This window comes from Phacochoerus africanus, chromosome 12 (assembly GCF_016906955.1).
Source record: "Phacochoerus africanus isolate WHEZ1 chromosome 12, ROS_Pafr_v1, whole genome shotgun sequence".
Lineage (NCBI taxonomy): Eukaryota > Metazoa > Chordata > Mammalia > Artiodactyla > Suidae > Phacochoerus > Phacochoerus africanus.
The window spans coordinates 21,905,324-21,931,551 of NC_062555.1; the positions used below are offsets into that span (position 1 = coordinate 21,905,324).

Below are 26,228 nucleotides of genomic sequence, written 5' to 3' on the forward strand. Positions count from 1 at the left end.
AAGAAGAAAGAATGTTAGAGTGGAAAAGTCGTCATTATATATAAAACTAGGAGGTTTGATGAGGAAAAGGATAATCACATGGTCTTATGTTACCTACAGAGAGGGGAATAGTAACTTACAGTGGAGAAGCCTGGGGGAGACCGTCTAACCCATGGTGTGCCGAGGCTGGCTGGTACCGCTCATGAAAACCAATTACGTGTGTTTCTCGCCCAGTTAGTTCAGCGATGTCACTTTGGTAGCTTACAGTGGGCTCTGGTAGAAGTATTGATACTGAAAACTGGCAAACACTGGGGCTGCCCCCTCAAATCCATGATAAAATATTTTCTAGCACACCCATAACATCGACCAGGTGATCAAAGATGTCACCGTTATTGGGACAAGTGGATCTTCATGTGTCTTAACTCACAACAGCCCCCTGCTTCTTCCCTGTAATTCCATCGAGAATGGCACTCAGCTAGTGAGCATGTTGTTACCCCAAGATGATGCTGTCACAAAGCTCTCGATAATGAGGGTTTGTTTTTGCTCTTTTAGGGCCGCACTCATGGCATATGGAAGTTCCCAGGCTAGGGGTCGAATCAGAGCTACAGCTGCTGCCTACGCCACAGCCACAGCCACACAGGATCTGAGCTGTGTCTACCACCTACACCACGGCTCATGGGCAACACAGGATCCTTAACCCACTGAGTGAGGCCGGGGATCAAACCCACATCCTCATGAATCCTAGCCAGCAGGTTCGTTAACCGCTGAGCCACGAAGGGAACTCCCACAAAGCTCTCAATATTGTACTTTGAAAGTGAACACCTTGTAACCAGAAGGGTTGTATGTCTGACACCAGAATTTAGTCACAGTAAACAGGTGAAGAGAAACATGGCAGGCAGTGTTGGTGCCTCAGATCACTGCCACACCAGGGCCTTGTCCTCAGGGTAGATTCAGGACTTCTCTTTCCTGTCCCACAGGCACTGATGGATTTTAGGAATATCCTAAACTTTTAGTCCTTCAATGCAGTAGTAAAGTTTTACACGTACTTTTTTTTTTTTTTTTTTTTTTTTTAGGGCCACACCCCGCAGCATATGGAGGTTCCCAGGCTAGGGGTCTAATCAGAGCTGTAGTTGCTGGCCTACACCACAGACACAGCAACTCGGGATCTGAGCTGCATCCGTGACCTATGCCACAGCTCATGACCACGCTGGATCCTTTAACCCCCTGAGCAAGGCCAGGGGTCAAACCCATGACCTTATGTATATTACTTGGATTTGTTTCCTCTGAGCCACAGTGGAAACCCCTCTCTCACCTCACGTTCTGTCTTGGCCCCTTTGAATTCCCTGTTAGGGCAAGTACTATGCCATATTTACGTATCTTTATTTGAGCCATGCCTAGCAGAGTGTCTTTCATATAACAGAGTTATGATAAATATTAAATGAATTGACTTGGATTCTTCTCTGATCCCTTCCTTGGAGACCTAAGTGATTTTTTTTATTAATTCTTTCAACCGATTATTGATTCTGTCTAGAGTGGTATAAAATCGGTTTCCTGCATCAAAATATTTCAAATCCCACCTCTTTACAGTGCTTACAGTAACCTTTGGGAGGATTTCTAATTCTTCATGGCCCTCCTTTTCTTCAATTCTAATGTGAGAGGATTTGATTAAACAGATTTGAGAGTCCCTCTCAGTTCTAACAGTTTAAGGTTTTACCAAAAACCCACTAGGTCAGAAAGACCCGGCAAGGGGCGAGAACAACATAGGAGAAAGAGGGCATAAAAAGGAGGTAGGAAAGCAAGGGTATGCCATGTCGTTATGCAATAAAAAATAAAATTTGTGTTCTATCCGGTCAACGAACTACTTACTATTCAGCGATGAAAACGATGAAGTATTGATGCAACTTAACGATATAGATGAACCTCAAAACATTATCTTAACTGTAAGAAGCCAAACCCCGGAGCCCACATGTTGTGTGATTCCATTTGTATGAATTGTCCAGAAAAAGCAAATCCATGGAGACCGAGAGTAGGTTAACGGTTGCCTAAGCCTGGTCGGTGGAAGTGGGAAGTGACTACAAACGGACACACATAGAAAGAAAGGGCCTCTTTCTGGGCTGATGAAGATGTTCTAAAATTAGAACATCTGTGGTGATGGTTGCACAACTCTAGTTTACAGAAAATTGTTTGTTTTAAATGGGTGAATTTTATAACAATTATATCTCGAAAAAAAAAAAAAAAACCCAAAATGTGGAAAACAATGTGTCGTTGGGAGAGAATTCAAGAAACGAGAGTTGAAGTGTAACAACATTTGTTGGTAAGGTCTTCTTTTAAACTGTTTTATCTTATAAGGAGAACAACAATGAGACTCTAGTCCTTTTCACTAGTAAATTTTTTTTATATATAATGATTTTTATTTTTTTCCACTGTAGCTGGTTTATAGTGTTGTGTCAGTTTTCTACTGTACAGCGTGGTGACCCAGTCACACATACATGTATGCATTCTTTTTTCTCCCATTATCATGCTCCATCATGTCACAAGACATAGTCCCAGGGCTGCACAGCAGGATCTCATTGCTAATCCATTCCAAAGGCAATAGTCTGCATCTATTAACCCCAAGCTCCCCAGTAATTAGATAGCTTCTCATTTTGAATTTTTTTATTTGTTTGTTTGTTTGCTTTTTAGGGCCGCATCCTCAACATATGGAAGTTCCCAGGCAAGGGGTCGAATCAGAGTTACAGCTGCTAGCTTATACCACAGCCACAGCAACATGAGATCCAAACCATATCTGCAACCTACACCACAGCTCATGGCAATGCTGGATCCTTAACCCATTGAGTGGGGCCAGGGATTGAACCTGAGTCCTCCTGGAGCCTAGTTGGGTTTGTTACTGCTGAGCCACCATAGGAACTCCTCATTCTGGAAATTATTGGTGAGCCTGGCACCCTTTGTATTAAGGAATCATAAGCCCCCGTTTACAAAGATTAGTCCCAATTATGACTTTTGTCTTGGTATAATTATTAATGATGCCCCAGTTTCACTCTCAAATGGGTACTGGTTTTGAACAATGCATTTGACGGTCACCCAATTACTGGAGAGCTCAGAGTCCTGGGTCTCCCTAGCTGCATTCCTTGATCTGGTTACAGGTCTATCTTGGGGATAGTTAGTGAAAGAATCCACAGTGCTCTTTTTAGGCTGAGCCCCTCATCTCCAGCTGGCAATGCCATTAGAGCCATTCTCTTCCAAACATGTCTGAAAAGTTTTTGCCTGCTCATATGACTTGAGCAGATTCTGCAGCTGTTCTTAAAGGCTGCAGCCTTCTTCGCCACTCTGGCAAGTGTATAAGGACATCCGTTCATTAAACATTCACCATTTCCTTCCTCTGTGCCACGGACTGAGCTGGGCTCAGGATATAGGAGAGACGAAGGTGACAAAAAGAGACCGACAAGGAAACCAATAACCCAAGTGTGGTAAATGCTGTCTTAGTAGATATACATACACAGCGTACACTGATGTCACTGAGGGAAGAAGGGCTAATTTAGGAGAGTGGAATTTTGAGCAGGCCCTAAAGGAGTAGTACACACTGAGCGGGGGGACGGGGTGAGGGGGGGGCAGAGGGGGCTGATGTGGGTGGGGAAGACATCCCAGCAAAACACAGAGACATGCGCACTTGTCCAGGGCCAGAAAGCACAGGGTGTGACTGGGGTGACAGTAAGGGGCCTGGTGCCCCTCTCCATTTGTTGCAATATTCCAGGCTGGAACTGAGTGCGAAGCAAGACCTTGGCGAAAATCCAAAGGCTGTTGTTATTAGAAGGACCACAGGGGACCTTATTGCCCATTTAGCATGGACCCCTGACGATCCATTTGAGCGAGGTGTCGGGTGTATTTTCATTCTGGAATTTTATTCTACAACATTACCACATGCATTGACCGATTTCAATACAGACTTTCCTTATGTTGCTTTATAATTAGAAGCCAGTGAATGGAAGTTCCACAGCGGTACATAGACTAGTAGCGATAGCTTTATGGGATTGTTTATTTTTAGTCTGGCAACAGCAAGACAGTAAATATCTCCATCAGTAAACGAAAGCAGCATGGATGAGAAATGCCCACAAGGAGATGAGGTGTTAGAAATAACTAAGCCAGTTAATTTAAGGAACCCTCATATCACTCACCTATATTTAGAGTGTAAAGAATCAGTGGTGTGTGTGTGTGTGTGTGTCTGTGAGTGCGCATACGCTCGTGCGCGATGTCGGTATCCTCAGAGGTGCCAGTCACGAGGCCCTTTGCATTCTTAGGTCCTAATTGTTGAGGAAGTTTCTCTCTCTAGGAGCGTTGGTGATTGACCCCGTGCATCGGGTCAACATCCAGTCACAGTGGGAGGACAGACGACTGTGACAACAGAAGCTGCTTCTGCAGTTTCTTTCCGTGTGACCCAAAGGGATTTTAGTATGACGTGCTGGGGGATCTTTTCGTTTTCACATTCACATTCACATTACACGGCCTAAGGTGTGAAAACATTTAACGAAAAACATGCCTGTGGCTCTGTAGGATCATTCACTTGCCTCTAGATAGGATCGTCTGCCTGATATTTGAGATTCCATTTTAAGCCAGGGAGGAAAAGCAGAGGGGTCTGCAAAGCTTAGTTTCAAGGATTTAAGTTTTGGGGAGTTCCCATGGTGGCACAGCGGAAACAAATCCAACTAGTATCCATGAAGAGGCAGGTTCCATCCCTGGCCTCACTCAGGGGGTTAAGGATCCGGCATTGCCATGAGCTGTGGTGTAGGTCACAGAGGCAGCGTGGTTCCAAAGTGGGTGTGGCTGTGGTGCAGTCCGGCAGCTGTAGGACCAATTCAACCCCTAGCCTGGAAGTTCCATATGCTATGAGTTTGGCCCTAAAAGGCAAAAAAAAAAAAAAAAAAAAAAACAGAAAGAAAGAATTTAAGTTTTGGTATATTAAGCCATCCTATAACTCCAGTATCTTTAGGAAACATTGACCAAGAAAAAAGATTAATTGGTGATACAAAACCTTGAGACTGTTTTGGAGAAGGAGGTGTGTGTTTTGCAGTCACAAAATGCCATGATTCACTTGTCGTGGTTTTTGCTTACTTGAGTCCCTCTGGATTTATGGCAAGTAGTGGCCATTGTAGGAAGGGTCCTTCGGGTTCCCCCCTAACGTAAGGGGGAGTCTGTGGAAAGAGCGTTGTCTGCTTAGGCTTGACAATTTCCTTCCTATCAGCTTTCTGCGGTCTGTGGGGGCATTGATGGGGGTTAGTGCATGTGTAGATTAAACGTCTGTCTGTCTCCTCTCTGCCTTGTAGACTGGAAAAAGATAGCATTCAGCAGAGCTTTAGCAACGAAGCGAAGGCCCAAGCCCTTCAGGCCCAGCAAAGAGAGCAGGAGCTGACACAGAAGATACAGCAAATGGAAGCCCAGCATGACAAAACTGGTAGGTGGTAGGGAAAGATTAGAGCCTGGGCACTTGCTCACAAGCCAGGCCCACGCCTTACTGTGAAATGACATCAGGAACACCTGTAACCTTTGGCTGGCCGAAGGGAGCAGATGCTAACTACACCGGAGATTCCGAATTACATATTAGTTAGCGTTTAAAAGAGAAAATGGAAAGTATTGCCCACTGTCTGTTGATTTCAGAATGCTGCTCTCACATCTGTTGCACCATCTGGATTATGAGTTTATTTACCTGTGTTCAAGAAACGTAAAGCTGAGAGAGACCACAACAAAGTAGAAAAACAAAGGGCTTGTTTTTGGCTGGGTTTTCAGGCACACATGTTATATAAAGAAAATAGCATCAGAAGCTCTGCGGGAAATGCTCTGAGCTTACAGTTAGAGTCTCCTGAATAGCATTGAACAGTTCCCACAGAACACACATTATAGCTACTCTAAAAGCCTAATGAGTTTGCTTCAGCATCCAAACTGGAGAAAAGCTTTAGCCATTAATCGGTTCTTAATTCACTGTCGCAGCTGGATGTAATTCAGTGGCTCCAAATTGATATGTTCCTTTATTTAATCTTTGCAGCTTCGAACATTTTTAGCATTTGTATGATTCCCCCCTCCCCCACCCCAATCCAGCGTGATGTTTAATCCTTTGCATTCTTCAAGTTCTCACAACTGCTGTTAAAATTCACTAATACAAGGCATTGACCACAGCTGGCAGCTTGGCTAAAAATTGCCATCTTTCATCACGTTGGCGCTATTCTGCAGCCCGAGTTGGCCAGTAACTCTTTACCTTTAATTTGAAAGTAAAATGCACTTTGAAAATAGGCAGTTTGATTTGTTCCGTTGGAGCCTTATGTAGTTCCTTTCACTCTTGAGTTGTGTGTTCGCAGACAGTGTTAGTCAAAACAAGACAGCGTCAGTCATTATAATTCCACGCCACACACTCCAGGCTGATTGTACTATTAAAACAAAAGTTTAATTGATCCTGTCTCTTCCAGAAAAAATGTGGCTTAATTTTTAGTGCCTTGATTTATTTTGCTTTGTATGCTTTATGCTTTTTGCCAATCATGATCTAAGACTGAAAAGAAAGGGTCTATTAAAGCTGTCACCTAAAGATAGTTTTCATGTGATTTAATGTAAAGTATATTTGTTGACGTGGTAAAAAAAAAAAAGAAAAGAAAAAAGTTGCTTATCCTATAGGTGAAAAATTGCTCACGTAAAATTCATTACGTAACCAGTAAAGGGGCAAATGTCATGTTGGTCCGCATGATTCACTCCATCACTTTCAGTAGAGGCTTTCCCCTCACAGTATTTGGCCAGAAGGAAATGAAAAAAATCACCAGGCGTGGTGGTTGTTTTTCCACTGCCAACAAGAGCAGGAAATTACAGGATAAGCAGTCGTTTGCCCTCTACTAGCAGGATCCTGGTGATGGAGACCTGGGCAGTATCTGCGAAGGCTGGGTAAGAATACTACCTGAGGAGCTCCCGTTGTGGCTCAGTGGTTAACAAACCCGACTAGCATCCACGAGGATGCAGGTTCAATCCCTGGCCTCCATCAGTGGGTTAAGGACCTGGCGTTGCTGTGGCTGCAGTGTAGGCCGGCAGCCACAGCTCTGATTTGACTCCTGGCCTGGGAGTGTCCATATGCTGCCAGTGCAGCCCTAAAAGACAAAAAAAAAAAATTACCTGAGCCACTCTAAGATTACTTCCTTGTATTTTGCACTAAAATACCAGACTCCCTTCGGTTCCTTTGATCACATCTTCACTGATGCTCTCACACTGTTGACAATAAAATAAGGAATATATGTATTTTGCCTTTGTAATTAGAGAATTATTTGCAGGATGGTGAAATATGTGAGCAAATGTGAAACAAAAACATGCATTACAGTGTAGAAGAGAGTTCCTCAGTTCTTTTAGTTTTGAAGTATCTGGTTGTGATAACTTTTACCACTCTGTTGATAGTAAAATTGTCAACATAAAGATAAAATAGCTTGCATATTATGAAAATATAATCATCTACGACTCCATTTTAGGTATTTGACAATTTATTAGTATGTTAAAAATTACACAAAGCTGGTAGGATTGAAAATGTTTCTGGTGTATAATTATCACGAAAAGAAATGTCTCCTAAGGTTGAGTGTCTTGCCAGCTGAGCAGTCCTTTGATCTAAGACCTTCGGAGTGGTTCAGGGTCTCAGAGGAAATGTGTGTGTGTGGTGGTCTTAGCACCTTGACCGCTGTCTGTGTGGAAGCGCTACAGAGCCACAGCCATAAACATCTTATGTTGGGGGGGGGGTTGTTATTTCTAGAAAGTGAACAATATTCCTTGCTGACCTCCCAGAATACATTTTTGATCAAGTTAAAGGAAGAGTGCTGTACATTAGCCAAGAAACTGGAACAAATCTCACAGAAAAGCAGGTACGTAATCTTATACAGCACTTTCAGAATACTGTGTATATGAATACTGTAATTTTTTCTTAAAAGACAGTGTCAAAATTAGATACCTATTGGCATATTTGCTGTTAAAAAAAAAATGATTTTTTCTCTCTGAGCACTTTTTAATTGTCCACACAGAAACCTTGGTGTTTTTTCGCACTTAGGTATACATACTGTTATTTGACTTTTTTTTTTTTTTGTCTTTTTAGGGCCGCACCTGTGGCACATTGAAGTTCCCAGGCTAGGGGTCAAATCAGAGCCACATATGCCAGCCTACCCCACAGCCACAGCAACGCCAGATCCGAGCCACATTTGCAACCGACGCCACAGCTCACAGTAACACCGGATCCATAACGCACTGAGCGAGGCCAGGGATTGAACCTGCGTCCTCATGGATGCTAGTCAGATTCATTTCCACTGAGCCATGACAGGAACTCATATTTGACTTTTTTAATGTTCAGAATTGAAAACTATGAAATTTCAAAATATAAAGCTCAAAATGGCCATTATTTTAATAAAGGATAAAGATAAATCAAGCAGTTTTAAAGTCTTATTTTAACACATTTAACGTTATTATTATTATAGTTCTCCATGAATGCACAAAAGTTATCTTTAAGTCAAATGATAATAGATGAAATATGTATACATAAAAATGAAAGTAGATGATACTTTGAAATAAACCAAAACCATCCTATCTCCTAAATTTTTTTCATTGTAATAAAACAGCATCATTCATTTTATGGGCATATGATCTTTCATAAATCCATTGATTAGGATCTTAATGGATTTTTTCTGTACATTTTCTAATCAGATCATCTCAATGAATGAGTGATTTTATATTCTAAATTCTTAGAAGCCTGAGTTCTCTCTTAGCTCTGACAGTAATGGTGTAATCTTGGACAGATTTATTTGACCTGCTTGAACTGTGGTTTCATCTTATAAATGAATGATGTTGAGAATCTCTTTGAATTGAACTCAGAATAAATCATTCAGTTAACTAGCTAGATCTCAAATATCACATCACAATATAACCTATGTGTATCTTCCCTTTTATATTTTTCTGAAACTCACTTAGATCTACAAAGAACAAGCAATGGGGCTCAGCAAACCAGCTACAGACTTAGGTATCTCATTCAGGAAGAAGATCCAGGAGGATCAGAGCATATCTGATCATTCTGAGCCCTATCTTGGGTTCCTGTATCAATGAGCAGCCTTAGCTGATGGAATGCTTGTTCCTAAATCTTTTGGAAAATCAGAGGGCTGACAAATCCAGTTCTTTCTGCTCACAGGAAGGCAGAAGCTCCTATAACCACCCAGAATGTGCTCTAAACATGCACCTTTTTAGCAAATTCTAATTAAATATCTTGTTTGGGAAGGGAAGAGGCTCAGGGTGCCAAAATACCTGGTATTTTCAGGAAATTTGACAAGGAAACCCAAATGATTTTGCCATGGAAGAGACCCTCATGCTGTGTCAACAGTAGGTATTTCTATCTAGAGAGATTTGATTTGCCTCACATAGATACAGACAAACTGGATTAATAATTTCAGAAATATTTGGAACTGGGGCTTAAAAGATTGTTATATTAAGATTGCTTTGAGATTGAGTGCCGATAAATGTTCTTGCTAAGGAGACGCAAGTCAGGAAATTGAATTGTATAAAAGAGAAAGAGATGCTATTATTATTATTTAATTCTCAGAACAGCTTGAGGCAGGAATTATTATCTTCTTTTACAGATGAGGAAACCAACACTCAGAGTGTTTAAATAGTCAATAGGAGCCCTAGAGTTCTAACTTAGATATTTCTGGTTCCAAAGCCTATGATCTTTCTCGCAGTAAATATTGTATTTTACATCTACTGCTAAAGAACATCCAGACCAAATGGGTTCTGATGGGAAAGTTGAGGAGAGAAAAACTAATCTTTAAATTCCCATGGAGAAGTAAGCGTATTTGGCACGTGAGGGTCAGCTTGTGAGCCTGTGTTAATTAACCTGGGCTGTGTTCCCCGAGGCCGCCTTTTCACTGCTCCAGGGCTGTCTGCTTACCCTGTGCTGGTCTGGTGAACTTGAACCTCAGCCTCTCTTCCACTCCTGTCACTTCTGATGCTTCTAGCTCCTGACAGCTACTTTGTAAATTGATGTATTCCTTTATGTCTGATACACAGCTGGCACTCAGTACATATTTACTGAATGAATGAATGAAACAGACAAGCACGTGTGGTGCTAACCCCCTATCTTGGTCTGACTCTGGTTCCAGACTCCTCTTTTGCTAATGACAGGCAGCATGCAGTAAAATAACACTTTGGAATTCAGACAGAAGCAAGGTTTGAATCTTGCTCTGCCACTTAGCTTCATGACCCTGGCTACATTGCTTAAACTCTCCAAACCTCCACTCCTCCGTCTATAAAAACATTTTTAAAACTATGCTGCAGGATTGTGGTGGAAATTAGAAACACACATAGAGAGATGTAGATACACACATAGGTATAGCACCTGACACCGCTTGACACATGGAAGTCTACAGTAGGTGCTCTTGCTGTCATTGATGGCATCAGTTTAAGCATCTTAACTGGCAATTAGGATATCATTTCACCTTGCTATTATTGTCTTTGCCAGAGTCTGAGTGCCATCATTTTCTGACAGATATAAAGTCAATGTCATGATGAAAAACTTTTTTTTTTTTGCTTCTTCTTTTTTGGCCGCCGTGTGGCATCTGGAGTTTCCAGGACAGGGATCAGATCCGAGCCGCAGTTGTGACCTAAACTGCAGCTGTGACAACCCTAGATCCTTAACCCACAGTGTCAGGCCAGGGATCGAACTTGCGTCCCAGTGCTCCCAAGATGCCTCGGATCCCATTGTACCACAGCAGTACTGAAAACTTTTTTTTTTTTTTTTAAGTTTTATTGAAGTGTGGTTTATTGACAAGGCTGTGATAATCTCTGCTGTGCAACGAAGTGACCCAGTTATACATATACACACACCTTTTTGAAGGTCAGGAAAATGTGGATCTGGTTGTGTTTCAGGTTCTGCCCTGGCACCTTGTTTTGTAGGTCTAAGGATTTAAAATATGTATCTACTCTAATTTTACAAGTTGATGTGAAACTAAAAACTTAGCGTAAAGACCAGATAAGCTATTTATTATCATTAAAACTTTTACAGGCCCCTAAAATTTACAAAATAGGTGCTTGGTATGTCTCACAGGAAATTAGGAAATAGGATAAATTGTGATGGGGGCTTGTTTGTTTATTTACTCTTAGTTTGTCATTTCCCTCTGGCTTCCTGCATGACAATATTCCATTTTGATTTTACCTTTGCTTTGAAAACCTCTAAAAAGGTAAAGGGCTCAAAGAAAGCGTTTCTTTTTTTTTTTTTCTTCCTTCCTTCGTTTTTTTTCCCCCAAATTTTATGGCTGCACCTGAGGCATATGGATGTTCCCAGGCTAGGGGTCACATCGGAGCTGCAACTGCTGGTCCACACCGCAGTCATAGCAACACCGGCTCCCGAGTCTCATCTGCAACCTATGCTGCAGCCACCACGGGAACTCCACAGAGTGTTTCTTTAAGAATAAAACTATAAACTAATTAAGCCTTGTAGAAGCCCTCTGGGACTGAGCCTCTGCAGACCCTCTGCTAAACTTTTGGGATAAATAATTTCCTGTGTACTTTGAGGTGAGGACGTCTTAAGGTTTTTTGAGCCTTCTAAAGTGTTGTCATTGTGGAAGCTCAGGCTCCAAAATCATTATTTAAACCGTATGGTAATTTTAATCCAGGTTTTCCTCAGAGTATTGCAGTACGATTTCTCCTGAAAGCAGAAGTATTTATTTCATGTTGACCAACAATTTAAAACATATATATATTTTTTTGTCTAAGAGTCTCATGTTATTCAAGATCCCACACTAAACAAATGGATTCATTCCATTTAAACTAAGCTTTTTTTTAAAAAAAAAAAAAAAAAAAAAAAAAGCCTTGTGGATCTAAGTCCTGCGACTAGAGCCCCTGCAGAATCCCTGGGAAAGCTGACCCTCCGGGGCCCCACTGTTCCTGGACAGGCTCACTCTTTCCTCCGGCCTCCTGCTAGGCTGCTTTGTGCCAGTGTTTAGAAACGGTTCCTCCGCGTGTGTGTCTGTCACATGTGTTTCTCCCCAAGTAGACGTGCATCACAGTATGGCTGTGCCCACTGCTTCTGCCCCCTGCAAGAGCTCCGCAGTGATGAGCCCGGACTTGCTGCACGCTGTGACTTCCCCACTGCTCCAGTGCTGTCCTCAACCCCAGGGTTTGTGAATAGCACATCCCATTTCAGAGCTAAAAGCGAACAGCCAAGTCCTTGCATTTTATCTTTGCTTTTGACCCTCAGACGAGCGAATTAATTCCATTTTGCTTTTAATTGGCACCAGGCAGACATTCTGGCTGATTTTAGAGGAAGCTCACATAAAACTTTAGCTCCTTTTTGTCTTTATTCCCCAGAACTCTGAGAGCTTGTTATAGCAATAGGGTTGTCTTTGAAGTTGGTAAATGGAGGTATTTAAATATCTTTGGTGCAACTGTGATTTTTCTTTATCCAAGTGAAGGAAGTGTTCCGTCTCCCCAGGCGCTTAGATGAATCAGCAGGAAAGTGGTTGCAGTGCTGTTTGCAGTGCCATCTAAGACGTGACCTGGGAAGGGCGGGCGCAGGCTAGGAGTGAGCCTCTGCCAGCTGCAGAAGGGAGTCCAGCCTGTGCTTGCTTTCTGTCGCTCAACACTCTTGCCCCATTGCAGTGACTCAGATACGGAGCATAGAGCTGGGGTCTACGTAGCTTTTCTTCCCTTTCTTTCTTTTCTATCACTGTCACTTTCTGGGTTGCTAGGCTTGTGGATGGATGTCTAACATTACCCATTGTGTATTTGTGATTTGCGTTTCGTAATTAAAGGGAACAATGGGAATCCACTGGGTCTCGTTATATATAATGGTTGGTTTAATTTGTTTCATTTCTATCTTGTTAATTGTAAATTGATCATTAAGATTTGAATTCTAATCTGTCACCAGGGTTGTGGGTATTGAGGCTAGAGCAATGATCCTGGTTTTAATCACTGATGATGAGAAACAAATTTTATAATTTTGGTACATATTGCAGTTCATATATTTTAACACTGTATTTTATGGTGTTATAAATATTGTTAAATGACTTTTAGTGTAGTTTTACTGTGTGGACTATAATGTATAAATTATATTACTGTTTTGGCAACAGTAGGTGTCCAACTGTGTGAGTTTAATTGAAGTAAAGAACACACACCCGGCTGAACTATTTTTCTCCCCTTGCATGTTTAGATGATGTTAGGTTGATGCTACAAAAATTATATTCTACAGGAAGAAACGGATATTGGCGTCTGCTAATTATTACCAAAGGTTGAATGAGAATCTAAAAGAATAAAAAATTAAGGAGTCATGTTTTTCCTTAAAAAGCAGTGATCACTGTAATCCTAATTATAGCAGTAAAATATTATACTTCATGCAAATGTAATTACACAATGTAAGTGGTATATAAAAATGCAGTGAGAAGTTCATGCTTCTGTAAAGCCAGACATTACCTAAATTTTCTATGAAAATAGATTAGAGTCAATTATCTTTTTATATGACACTAGGATACTCATGCCACAAATATAATCTCAAGCTAACACAGACGCGTCTAAGTTGACTCTTTGAACTTTGCATACTGCTAGTTCTTTCAACACATCATGGACTCCGGACAGGTACAAGACGATGTCTGGGTACATATACCAAACTTTTTAGTGGACATTGTTAGTTGGTAGGCAGATTACCATTATAATCAAAGAAAAACATTCGTATAAAATATGCAAAGCAGAAAAATGCTGTAGCAATAAAATATCTGATAGTAATATGTGCTTTACAAATAACATGTTTTCGAAATTACATATATAGGGGGTCTTTGATATAGGGCATTTGGATATAAATACAAAGAAGAATTAAGGAAAAAATGTCCTATTACGTTACTGTCCAGCTATAACCATTATTCACTTTAGACATATTTCCTTTCGGTCACGTTCCATACAGAGGCAAGTGTGTGTGTATACATGCATTTATATTGCAAATGAGATTATTACTATATATACAGTTTTGCATCCTGCTTTTTAGCTTAATATTCTCTAATGAACACTTTGTACTATGTCACAAAATTCTCTGAAAACATAGTTTTGTCATTGGTATGTATAATACTTCATCAGAATTTTTAACTTTTCTTAAATGTATTGAATACTGTAATAAGAACTTTATACATAAATCTGAATTTTTGATGCTTTCCTTAGTTGAGACATCTAAAAGGGAATTTCGGGTCCAAAGACTATGAGCTCTTTTAAGGCTGTTAATGTGTATAACTTTGCTCAAGTCCTGCCCTAACTGCTGCTCAGTATGGGATGTACACATACCAGTATGTGACAGAATGTGAGCGATTAAAAAGGGGGGTGAGGGGAATAAGAGGCAGTGTTGCATGGTGGGTGGGACACCCCCTTTAGAGTTGGGCAGACCAGTGTTTGTGTTTGGGCCTGGACAGTCAACATTTGAGTGACCTTAGGCGAATCATTAAACCTCATGATCACCTCACAGAGAAAAGGGATTAATCCAACCCTGTGGGATTAATTGAGATCATTAATGTAAAGGATGCAGATTATCCGCTATCTGGCATAGCAGTAGGCATGCAATAAATGTTTGGCTTTAATCTGGTTTTATTAGGCATTTCTTTGAATAATAGGGAAACAGTACTTTATGTTTATTGACTCTGTTTCTTCCCCTGTGGATATTTTTCATATTGCCTGCACTTTTTAAATTGGAATTTTGATGAAGACTGAAGATAGCATTTTATTAAATGATGCTTCCAATATTCATCCCACTTTTTATGTTCCCCCTTTTTTAATTTTGAAAAATATGTTCCCACCTCTTTGTTTTTCCTATGAATTTTTTTCAAAATCAAAGTGACTTAGTTTCTGTTTTAAATACATGTCCACTGTAAAAATTCAGGAAATACAGAAAAGGAAATTTTTTTAAAGAATTTCTAATCCTGACACCAAGAGATAGTCTATGTTAACATGTTAATATATATATCAAGATATTTTTTATTTTATAAAATTGAATACCCTGATTTTTAACATTTTCCTTTTTGATTAATATGTCATATTTTAGGTCAAGAAATAATACCAATAGGTAGCCACATTATCAAAATAGCATCACATATTTCTTTTTTAAAGTAATATGACTAATCATCTGTTGATAAATTTTGGGGTTAAGTTTCCAGATACTGGGGTGCAGGCCAAGGTTGCTTCTACAAACAATGCTCCAATGAACATTCTTGAGAAAACATGTAATATTTTGTGTGTGTGTGTAAAAGTTTATACTTTTACTGTAAAGTATGTTTCTTTTGTGGTTTTTCTTTTATTTCTGTTTCTTTTTCTTTTCAGGGCCACACCCATAGCATATGGAAGTTCCTGGAATAGGGGTCGAATCGGAGCTATACCGCCGGCCTACGCCATAGTCACAACCACGCCAGATCCGAGCCGAATCTGTGACCCACACCCCAGCTCATGGCAACCCACTGAGGGAGGCCAGGGATCGAACCCTCATCCTTGTGGATACTAGTTGGGTTCTTAACCCACTGAGCCACCAAGGGATCGCCTGTAATTTTTCTTTCAAAAAGTGACTTTTTTTTTTTTTTTCCTGGGAAAGTACCTGAGATCAGATAAATATTCTTCTGCACTTGTTTCCTAATCTGGTTTAATATTTTTCGTTCTTCCGGAGTTTTAGTGCATAGTACACACTGTGGTAGGAGACACAATCTTGGAAGAATACTAAATTAACAACTTCTAATACCTGCTCCTAAATTCTTTTTATATTGTATGTGATTTTGAAAGGAGAGACATAAGTCATTATCAACTGATTTAGACTATTTCAAATATAAGTAAATTCATATTAGACGAAGCAAATACAGATGGAGGGCTTGATCTGAGTTTGAAAATGAGATGATCCACGCCCTCCTGTGTAATCTAGCAAGAAGGGTGAGGCACAGAACACAACTCAGAGGAATAAATCATAAGCTAATGTGTGCATAAAAGCTAGGGTCAATCTCAAAAAACAATGTGCTGACATATTGAGAACTGCAGGTATTAATCAGAGTCAGCTTCCTTTGAAATGACACTTGAACCAAGGTGAAAGCATAATGAGGAGTGAGGGGAATTAAGAGGAGAGACTGCTTTATGCCAGATCCTTGGGCTGAATACCCTTAGCAAGTCCACATCCTTTCCAGGAAAAAAAATAAAATGAAAAATGGCTGTCTCACCTAACGGACTTTCTTTGGTGGGAAATCATTTTACCTCAAGTATCTTATGTAAACTTCAAGATACATACCATTTGTAAACTCCAAGTATTTTTTGTTGTTGTTGTTGTTGTTGTTGTTGCTATTTCTTGGGCCGCTTCCAAGGCATATGGAGGTTCCCAGGATAGGGGTCGAATCGGAGCTGTAGCCACCGGCCTACGCCAGAGCCACAGCAACGCGGGATCCGAGCCGCGTCTGCAACCTACAGCACAGCTCACGGCAACGCCGGATCGTTAACCCACTGAGCAAGGGCAGGGACCGAACCCGCAACCTCATGGTTCCTAGTCAGATTCGTTAACCACTGCGCCACGACGGGAACTTCAACTCCAAGTATTTTAATATGCAAGAGTTTTCAACTTTCCTTTCTTTTGTTCTTCTTCTTCTTCTTTTTTTTTTTTTTTTTCTTTTTTAGGGCTGCACCTGCGGCATATGGAGGTTCCCAGGTTAGGGGTCAAATGGGAGCTGCAGCTTTCAACCTACACCACAGCCACAGGAACGCCAGATCTGAGGCATGCCTGCAACCTACACCACAGCTCACGGCAACGCTGGATCCTTAACCCACTGAGCGGGGCCTGGGATCGAACCTGCATCCTCATGGATACTAGTTGGATTCGTTTCTGCTGCGGCACGGCAAGAACTCTCAAGTTTTAACCTTTCAGTTCCATCTTCTGAGGCAGTAGATTATGAGGAGATGGAGGCCTTAAGGAGTAGTGTGCAATTAAAACAAGGACAAGGATACAATTTTTCTTGGATAGCTATCTTTCTGATGTTTAAATTTTGAGATTGAGGTTGTCATCCAAGACACTGAAGGGGCAGCCTGTTTCCTGACAGACATCAGCCGTCGCCAAAGTAGAAGTCTGTGATCCCAGTCGGAATAAGTGGAGACAGGGAGAAAATTGGAGGAATGGTACCTGACTTTGCAAAACGGATGAAGATGAATCTTAAGTATCTGCCGACATCGATACTTGTATGTGAAGCAAGCTGATCTGTTCTCAGGAGTCCAGAAAAAAAAAAACTTAGAAGGCAGGAGTGGAACATAGGACTGAAAGCAAAATAGATAGTTCTACTCGCACCCCATGCAGCCAGATGACTGTCACTCCTCCACCCAAAATATTAGGGGCTTCCTGTCTGAAGAGATTAAACCATCAGGCACTGGTTAAAATAGCTGCTACTGTCAAGTTAGAATAGAGGGATTGGAGTTCCGTTGTGGCTCAGTGGAAACCAGCCCGACTAGTATCCATGAGGACGCAGGTTCAGCCCCTGGCCTCGCCCCGTGGGTTGAGGATCCACCGTGGCTCAGGTCTGGTGTTGCTGTGGCTGTGGTGTAGGCCAGCAGCTATAGCTCCAATTCAACCCTAGCCTGGGAACCTCCATATGCCACAGGTGCGGCCCTAAAAAGAAAAAAAAAAAAAAAGATTAATAGAAAGTGTACATTCTGAAAGGCGAGATTCCCACCGCTCTGTTTCCATCCAGCTCCTGGACCACTGATGGTTAGGGTTGTACACAACAAGCAGGAAACTGGAGAATCCTTGTTTTGAGAAACAAGATGACCACAGAGAAAGGAGTTACAGATACTGCCATTGGGCATCTTTCATCAGGAAAAAACGGCTCGCCACTCAGTCACTCTGCACTAAAGCCCACTTGTTTGGGGAAAATGAATGTACGCAGATGCATGTGTAATCATAATATACTTCTTACCCAACAGGGGGCCAGTATTTAAGTAGCTCTCATAAAACTGATACCACTTTAACTGCAAGCTGAAGCATTAGTAATTACATTGACAAGCTAGACATGGGGTCAGATGGCAAAGGACCACCGTTTTTAAAAACTATATGATTTTAATCATGTGCCATTAAATTACATATGTTTACTAAAAGTAACAACTCTCTGCCACAGAAATTAGGCCTGGGGTTGTTCCTGTCACAGGGTAATGACTGGCCTGTAATAGGTACTCAGTCAGTATATGGTAAATTAATGGTGGTCTTTTTCCAAGTGGGATTTGATCATTATCATTTTTGCCTCGTTCTTTGAAAAAAAACCATCTCTCTTCAAGTTAATTGTTATTCCTTAATCTGTCGACCCCTCGAGTTCCTGTAATGTGTGTATCCTTCTACGAGACATTTTGTAATTTCTGAAATATTTTACATAAAACAAGTTTATTGACACTGTCATGTGTAAGTACGGAGTCCAAGACAATGATAAGGTGATACCATAAAACCATGCTCTGGTAATAAGAACTTTTAACATCTGTCGTTTCTGTTTCCACCTCCCTAGATCTGAAATAGCTCAGCTCAGTCAAGAAAAAAGGTACACCTATGACAAACTGGAAAAGTTACAGAGAAGAAATGACGAATTGGAGGAACAGTGTGTTCAGCATGGCCAGCTACATGAGATAATGAAGCAAAGGTAATAAAGATTTAATAATCAGTTAACGTGCCACACATGAATTATGTTTGGTTCAAAAGCAGAATGGGAATTGCGGTGGATAAACAGAACTCATGGTTACGGTGGTACTCGAGGAACATGCTCAGAATTTAATACCTCTATAGATTTCTGCTTTCTCAACTCAGGTTGTTCCTATAATACACAGAAGGAGAGCACATTCCTTCTTTACTGTTCTATGAAGACGTAGAATAGGATTTAATACAGAATTTTGCAGGAACACCTTTAAGGTGGAAGTTGGTAAAGAGATCTGGAGGAATTTCGAAATATCTAGAAATTAGGTTTTGTATGATTTTTTGGAAGGTAAAACATGTAACAGGCCTAAGAAGGTTAAATATCCTTGTCAGAGTTTGCAGCGATGGCGATGCTAGAGCCAGCATTTGACTCCAGATCCTTTGGTTCTTTCTAGCAAGTTACTTCTCTGAGCATCAGTTTCTGCATCTATACACTGGGGCTAACAGTAGCCACTTTGAAGTCAGATATAGACATCGAATATAATATATATAAAGCACCCGGCTCTTAATAGCCACCCACTAAATGGCATCGGTGATATTTGCTCTTTTTTTAGATGAAGAAGCTGAAGCTCAAAGAGACTAAAGAATTTGTTCAAAGTGACATATTGAGTAAGCAGGGAAGTTCAGACGTGACTCTTGATCTTTTGGCTCCGAATTCTTTTCCTTTTTCTATGAAGTGGTTTTTTTGGGGGGAGGGGGTAAAAAGCACAGCCCCTTAGTATTTCCTATAAATGTGGTATTCCTAATTTTTTAAAATGAGTTTTATTGTTCCCATTATAGCTGTTTTACAGTGTTCTGTCAGTGTCTCCCACAGCAAAGTGACCCAGTCACTCATATATATACATTCTTTTTCTCACATTGTCCTCCGTCATGCTCCACCATAAGTGACTAGATAGAGTTCCCAGTGCTACACAACAGGATCTCATTGCTTATCTACTCCAAAAGCAATAGTTTGCATCTATTAACCCAGATTCCCAGTCCATCCCACTCCCTCCCTCTCCCCCTTGGCAACCACAAGTCTGTTCTCCAAGTCCATGAGTTTCTTTTCTGTGGAAAGGTTCATTTGTGCCGTATATTAGATTCCAGATATAAGTGATATCGTATGGTATGTGTCTTTCTGACTTACTTCACTTAGTATGAGTCTCTAGTTCCATCCATGTTGCTGCAAATGGCCTTATTTTGTTCTTTTTATGGCTGAGTAGTATTCCATTGTGTACATATACCACATCTTCCTAATCTATTCATCTATTGATGGACATTTAGGTTGTTTCCATGTCTTGGCTCTTGTAAACAGTGCTGCATTGAACATACAGGTGCATGTGTCTTTTTCAAGGAAAATTTTGTCTGAATATATGCCCAAGAGTGAGATTGCTGGGTCATATAGTTCTATATTTAGTTTTCTGAGGTACCTCCATGCTATTTTCCCTAGGGGTTGTACCAATTTATATTCTCACCAACAGTGTAAAAGAGTTCCTTTTTCTCCACAACCTCTCCAGCATTTATTTGTGGACTTATTAATGATGGCCTAATTTTTATATAATGATGAATTCCTCAGGAAAAAAAAACAACAGAACATTTTACACCCTAGAACAATCGGTGACTAGAGATTTGGACTTGTGCACAGCAATCATGTACATAATGGCGCTTAACCTGCCAGTGGAGGTAGTTTTCTTGGTGTCCATCTCCCCATTTCTTTCTTTCTTTCTTTCTTTTTTGTCTTTTTAGGGCCATACCCACAGCACATGGAGATTCCCAGGCTAGGGGTCTAATGGGAGCCATAGCTGCTGGCCTAGGCCACAGCCACAGCAATGACAGATCTGAGCCACATCTGCAAGCTACACCACAGCTCACGTCAATGCCAGATCCCTATCCCACTAAGCAGGGCCAGGGATCGAACCTGCGTCCTCATGGATACTAGTCACATTCGTTTCCTCTGAGCCACTACAGGAACTCCCAGCTCCCCATTTTTACCCATTCCTCAGGCACCCTAGGCCTTCTCTGTTTCAAAGTCACTCATTTGTATAATTTAAGGAAAATGAAAATGTTTAAAGGCTCCTTTTGTTATTTTTTTTTAAATTTTAAGTAAACATACAGTTCCTGGGCTGGGGGAGGGTTCTTTACAAATTTGATCACTTGCTCTATTGAAGAGAAGAAAAGTAGTCAGAAAATGCCACCAAAACCTTAATCTTTGAGCAATTTGCAAAGTAGGAATCATTCATTGATTCACTTATTAAAATATTTACCTAAGCCCAGACACCGTTCTAAGCCAGAGGTCAGCAGACTGTTTCTGTAAAGGTCCAGAGAATAGACTATTTTAGGCTTCATGTCTCTGTCACATAATCTTTGCTTTTTTGTAACCACACACACACACACACACACACACACACACACACACACACACGTGGTTATTTAAAAAAAAAAAAGTTTAAAGGGATATCTAGGAGTTCCCGTTGTAGCTTGGGGGTAAGGAACCTGACTAGGATCCATGAGGATGAGGGTTCAATCCCTGGCCTTGCTCATTGGGTTAAGGATCTGGCATTGCTGTGAGCTGTGGTATAGGTCTCAGATGCAGCTCAGATCCTGTGTTGTTGTGGTTGCAGTATAGGCCGGTACCTGTAGCTCCTGTTCAGCCCCTGGCCTGGGAACTTCCATATGCTGTGGGTATGGTCCCTCCAAAAAAGACAAAAAAAACCCGAAACAAAACAAAACAAAAAAAAACGAGGGGACACACACACACACACACACACAACCTTTAAAAAGACAAAAAGGCCAACCAAACAAGTGCAGAAGTTTGGCTCTTGGGCTATACTTTGCTCCTATACTAGGCAACCAATGCATTTTTCTAATATTTCTTTTCTTACGTTTGTATATTGTTTTGGAGTTGATCCAGTTCACCTCATGCATGTTATCCTACCTGGAACCAAACCTGGGAAGTAGTTGTCATTATCATCTTCATTTTCAGCTGGAGACATAGGGCTCAGAAATATAAAGTTGCCAGCTGAAGCGGGTCAGATAATAAATTCATCATTCATCCATTCAACAAATATTTATTGATTGCTATCACGTGTCGTGTTCTCCACCACATGCCGGGAATAAAATAGCACAGTCAACATAGTTCCTCATCTCATGGAGCACCCCCCCTTATAGAGAAGATGGATATTGGCAAAAGACTTTAACAAATACCTAATAAAATCACAGGACTGATACTCTGAAAGAGAAATATACTTTGTGGTATAAGCACATTTAAAAGGTGACTTATCCTGATCAGAAAAAAGTGTTGGTGAAAACAGTGGCATTTGAAATGGAATCTGTAAGCGGCCCTCTGGGCATTACTCGCCTTTTCGAGCGGAGGCTGGCACACTGCACCCCAGCCCCATCCCGTTTTGTCTGGCTCAGGAGCAGTCATAGTCATTTGCTGACATGTTCTCCGTGTCTCCTCTCACCCCTCAGTGTCAGAGTTGAGCAGATGAGTCAGAGACCGACCTATTAGCTTACAAACCCTAAAATAGTTCCTCTCTGTCCCTCTCCTAAAAAGTTTGCCAGCTTCTGTTCTAGAGAAGAGAGAACTATAAAATCGAAGGTCCCGAGGGAGGACTCTTGAGGAAGGAAAGAAACTGCAAAGAATAACATGTGATGAGGCTGAAGAGGCAGGTGAGAGCCAGACACAAAGCCAGGGCCTTTAAGTTTATTATGGGCTTTTGACTAAAAGGAAGAAATTAAAAGACTTTTTTAAAAACAAAGGAGAATGACGTGATCCCATTTGCATTTTAAAAATAGCATTCCCCAGAGTTCCTGTGGTAGCTCAGTGGTAACCAACCAGACTAGGAACCATGAGAACTCGGTCCGATCCCTGGCCCTGCTCCATGGCTTAAAGATCCAGTGTTGCCGGAGTTTCCATCAAGGCTCAGTGATTAACAAATCTGACTAGGAACCATGAGGTTGCACATTCAATCCCTGGCCTTGCTCAGTGGGTTAAGGCTCCAGCGTTGCCGTGAGCCGTGGTGTAGGTCACATATGCAGCTCGGATCCTGCATTGCTGTGGCTGTGGTGTAGGCTGGTGGCTATAGCTCCGATTAGACTCCTAGCCTGGGAACCTCCATATGCTGTGGGTGCGGCCCAAGAAAAGACAGAAAGACCAAAATAAATAAATAAATAAATAAATAAAAGATCCAGTGTTGTCATGAGCTGGGGTGTAGGCTCGGATTCTGTGTGGCTGTGGCTTAGGCTGGCTGCTGCAGCTCCAATTAGACCCCTAGCCTGGGGACCTCCATATAAAAGACATAAGTAAATAAGTAAATATAAAATAAAATAAAAACAGCATTCCATCTACTTGGTAGCTAGCTGGAATTGGAGGATGGCTGGAATGTTTACGTTGGATCAGTTAGGCAGCTGCTAGAGTAGTTAGTCAAGTGATGGTGACGGCTTGGACTTGAATTGGTAGTAATGATGCTAGAAGTAAACAGATTGGTAAAATATATAGGACACAAAATGAATAGGACTCAATAACTGATTGACTCTGTTGGGTAGAGAAGGGTGTATACCAAGGGTAACATTCCTCTTTCTGACATGCGCAACAGGTACACAGGGATGCCACTTCGTGACAATTAAAGAATGTGCCGAAGTGGCAGGTTTGTGGCCGAGATGGCCTGGGTTTGAGATGAGCCCAAGTGTTAAGTTTTGGCGGTTAAGTTTTGGCGAGTTTAATACTCAAAGGCATCATGCGAACGGGTGTGTTGAAGAAGCACGAGAACATAAGGGACTAAGCTCAGGAGTCAGGACTGGGCTACAGGTAGAAATCCCTGTTGGCCACTAAAGGGCATTTGAAACCTTGAGCATCCGTGAGGTCGCCTAGAGAAAATGGGAAGGAAGGTGGGCTTCCTGAATCCCAGAGAAATCAACAGTTTTAAAGGTAAGGTAACCTGAGAGGTAAGTGGAAACTGGAAAAGCGGGTTATCATGCACACTGAGGGCTAGAAGTCCTTCAGAAAAGAGGCCATGATCCTCTAGGTGCTGCTGAGTGACCCAGGAAGACTGAAGAGCATCCATTGCCCTTAGTGATGTGGACAGCACCGCTTATGCTAACAGAAATATTTGTAGTAGAAGCGTGGGTACAGAAACCGTATTAGAGTGGAATGAAAAGTTGGTGTGAGTTGGAAAATTGAGATTGCACATCTAAACCACTGTTTCGTAAGATTTGGGTGCAAAGAAAAGTGGGAAACAAGAGAAAGCAAGAGAGACAGACCACCCAGCTGGTGTAATGGGAGAGATTTATTGAGAGGGGCATTTTGGAACAGAGACTTTTTAAAGTTGCAGCTGGTGTGAATTTATTAAACTCTGATTTGTCAAGGGTATTAAGTTGTAAAGTCACGAAAGTTACCTTTTCTAGCTGGTGATTTGGAGCCCCTAATGTCCACAAAGGCCATCCCCAGAATTCATGCTAAAGCTAGCAATGGCATTTCTTCCTAGTTATATTTTAAAATATTGATTCATATATCCCCTCCTAGAAAAGAGAGCCATGCGTGGAGTTCCCGTTGTGGCTCAGCAGGTTAAGAACCCAACTAGTATCCATGAGGATGCAGGTTCTATCCCTGGCCTCACTGAGTGGGTTAAGGATCTGGCATTTCTGTGAGCTGTGGTGGAAGTTGCAATTGAGTCTTGGGTCTGGCATGGCTGTGGCTGTGGCATAGATCTTCAGCTGCAGCTCCAATCCAGCCCCTAGTCTGGGAACTTCCATGTGCCTTGGGTGTGGCCAAAGGGAAGGAAGAAAGGAAGAAAAAAGAAAATAGAACCATATGAGAGTATCATGGTGTATACAGAGGGAACAAGCCCTGGAGTTAGTGGAAATGGGCTGAACACACTCACATGTTCTCATGTGCTCAAGTATTGTGTCACCAACCCTCAGAAATCCTGATTGTTTTTTTGGTTACACAATTTCGCATAGTTTTTTTTCCCCTTTTTTGTGATAGTGTATTGTTTAAAGTATATAAATAAAAAATCATTGAAGATATGAAGCTGCTGATTGAAACATAAACTACTTATTGGTTTAGAGTTGGTAATTCTTCTACAGACAACCTCAGAATGATTTTTACCAAACCTTTGTTTTTCTAGTAGAAGTTTTATTCCTTGAAAGCTAGTGTTAAAATTCAGAAATAAAGTATTGATTTTTATCTAATTTGACATTTAATTTTAGGGGAATTAAGACTATTCATTATTTTCAGAGGAGTACTTGAAAAGACAAAATATTGGCAAATATAATCCAACAGTGTTTAAAAAGAATTATTCACAGTCAGGTAGGACTTATTCCAAGTATGCAAGGCTGATTCAATATTTGAAAATTAAATGTAATTCATCATATCAATAGGCTAAAAAAGAAAAACCACATGATCATATCAATAGATGCAGCAAAAGCATTTGACAAAATCCAAAACCCATTTATGATTTAAAAACAAAATAAAACCTCTTAGTAAACTAGAATTAGGGGGGGAACTTCCTCAACTTGATAAAGAATATTATCAAAAAACCCTACAGCTAACATTGTACTTAATGATGAAAAACTCAGTACTTTCCCACAATTATCAGGTTTAAGCCAAAGATATTCCCTTTCACCCATCCTTTTCAACATCATACAGGAAGTAATGCAATAAGACATGAAAAGGAATTAAAGGCATAAAGATTGGGAGGGAAAATTTAAAAAAAAAAACTATCTTTGCTTACAAGATGACATAATCATCTATGTAGAAAATCTGAAAGAAGTGACCAAAAAATGAAACTAGTAAGCAATTATGGCAAGTTTGCAGGACATAAGATTAATATCTGAAAGTTAATTGCTTTCCTATATACCAGCAATGAACAAATGGAATTTGAAACCAAAAATACAATACCATTTACATTAGCACCTCCAAAATGAAATATTTTGGTATAAATCTAACATTATGTACAAGATCTATATGAGGAAATCGCTGATGAATGAAATCAAAGAAGTAATAAATAGTGATAGTCCATGTTCATGGATGAGACTGTCATCAAGATATCAGTTCTTCCCAACTTGATCTGTATATTTAATAGAATTCCAATCAAAATCCCAGCCAGATATTTTGTAGGGAGTAACAAACTGCTTCTAAAGTTTCTACATGGAGGGGCACAACACCCGGAATAGCCAAAATATTTTTGATACAGTGAAGGACAAAGTTAGATGACTGATACTACCTGACTTCCAACTTATTATAAATCTGCAGTAATCAAGATGGTGTGGTATTTAAGAAAGAATAGATGAATAGATCTGTGAAACAGAACAGAGAACCCAGAAATAGATCCACATAAAGTTAGCCAACCAATCTTTGACAAAGGAGCAAAAGCAGCGCAGTGGGACAAAGACAGTCTTTTCAAAATACAGGGCTGAAACAACTGCACATCCACATGCGGAGAAATTCACAGATATTACACCCTACAGGAAATTAACTTAAAATGGATCATGGCCTAAGTAGGCAAAATGAGAAAACTCCTAGAATATAACCTAGACAAAGTTTGGAATGGTGTTGACATTTTAAATACAA

At 40.8% G+C, this 26,228-nt stretch overlaps 1 protein-coding gene across 11 annotated transcripts in view; it reads left to right on the top strand.

The window, feature by feature from the left end:
• SDCCAG8 (SHH signaling and ciliogenesis regulator SDCCAG8) overlaps positions 1 to 26,228 on the top strand; it is a 250,606-nt gene that overhangs the window by 149,742 nt on the left and 74,636 nt on the right. For 8 of the 11 annotated variants that reach the window (XR_007131196.1, XR_007131195.1, XM_047754910.1 and 5 more), the window contains 3 exons: positions 5,298 to 5,425; positions 7,742 to 7,850; positions 18,495 to 18,626. Coding sequence is in view for 8 of the 11 variants with exons in the window: in XM_047754910.1 (XP_047610866.1) it covers positions 5,298 to 5,425; positions 7,742 to 7,850; positions 18,495 to 18,626 (369 nt within the window). In the remaining 3 variants the exon portion in view is untranslated. Of the gene's footprint in view, positions 1 to 5,297; positions 5,426 to 7,741; positions 7,851 to 18,494; positions 18,627 to 26,228 lie in introns of those variants that run through there. The other 3 variants (XR_007131197.1, XM_047754914.1, XM_047754915.1) reach the window with 2 other exon arrangements.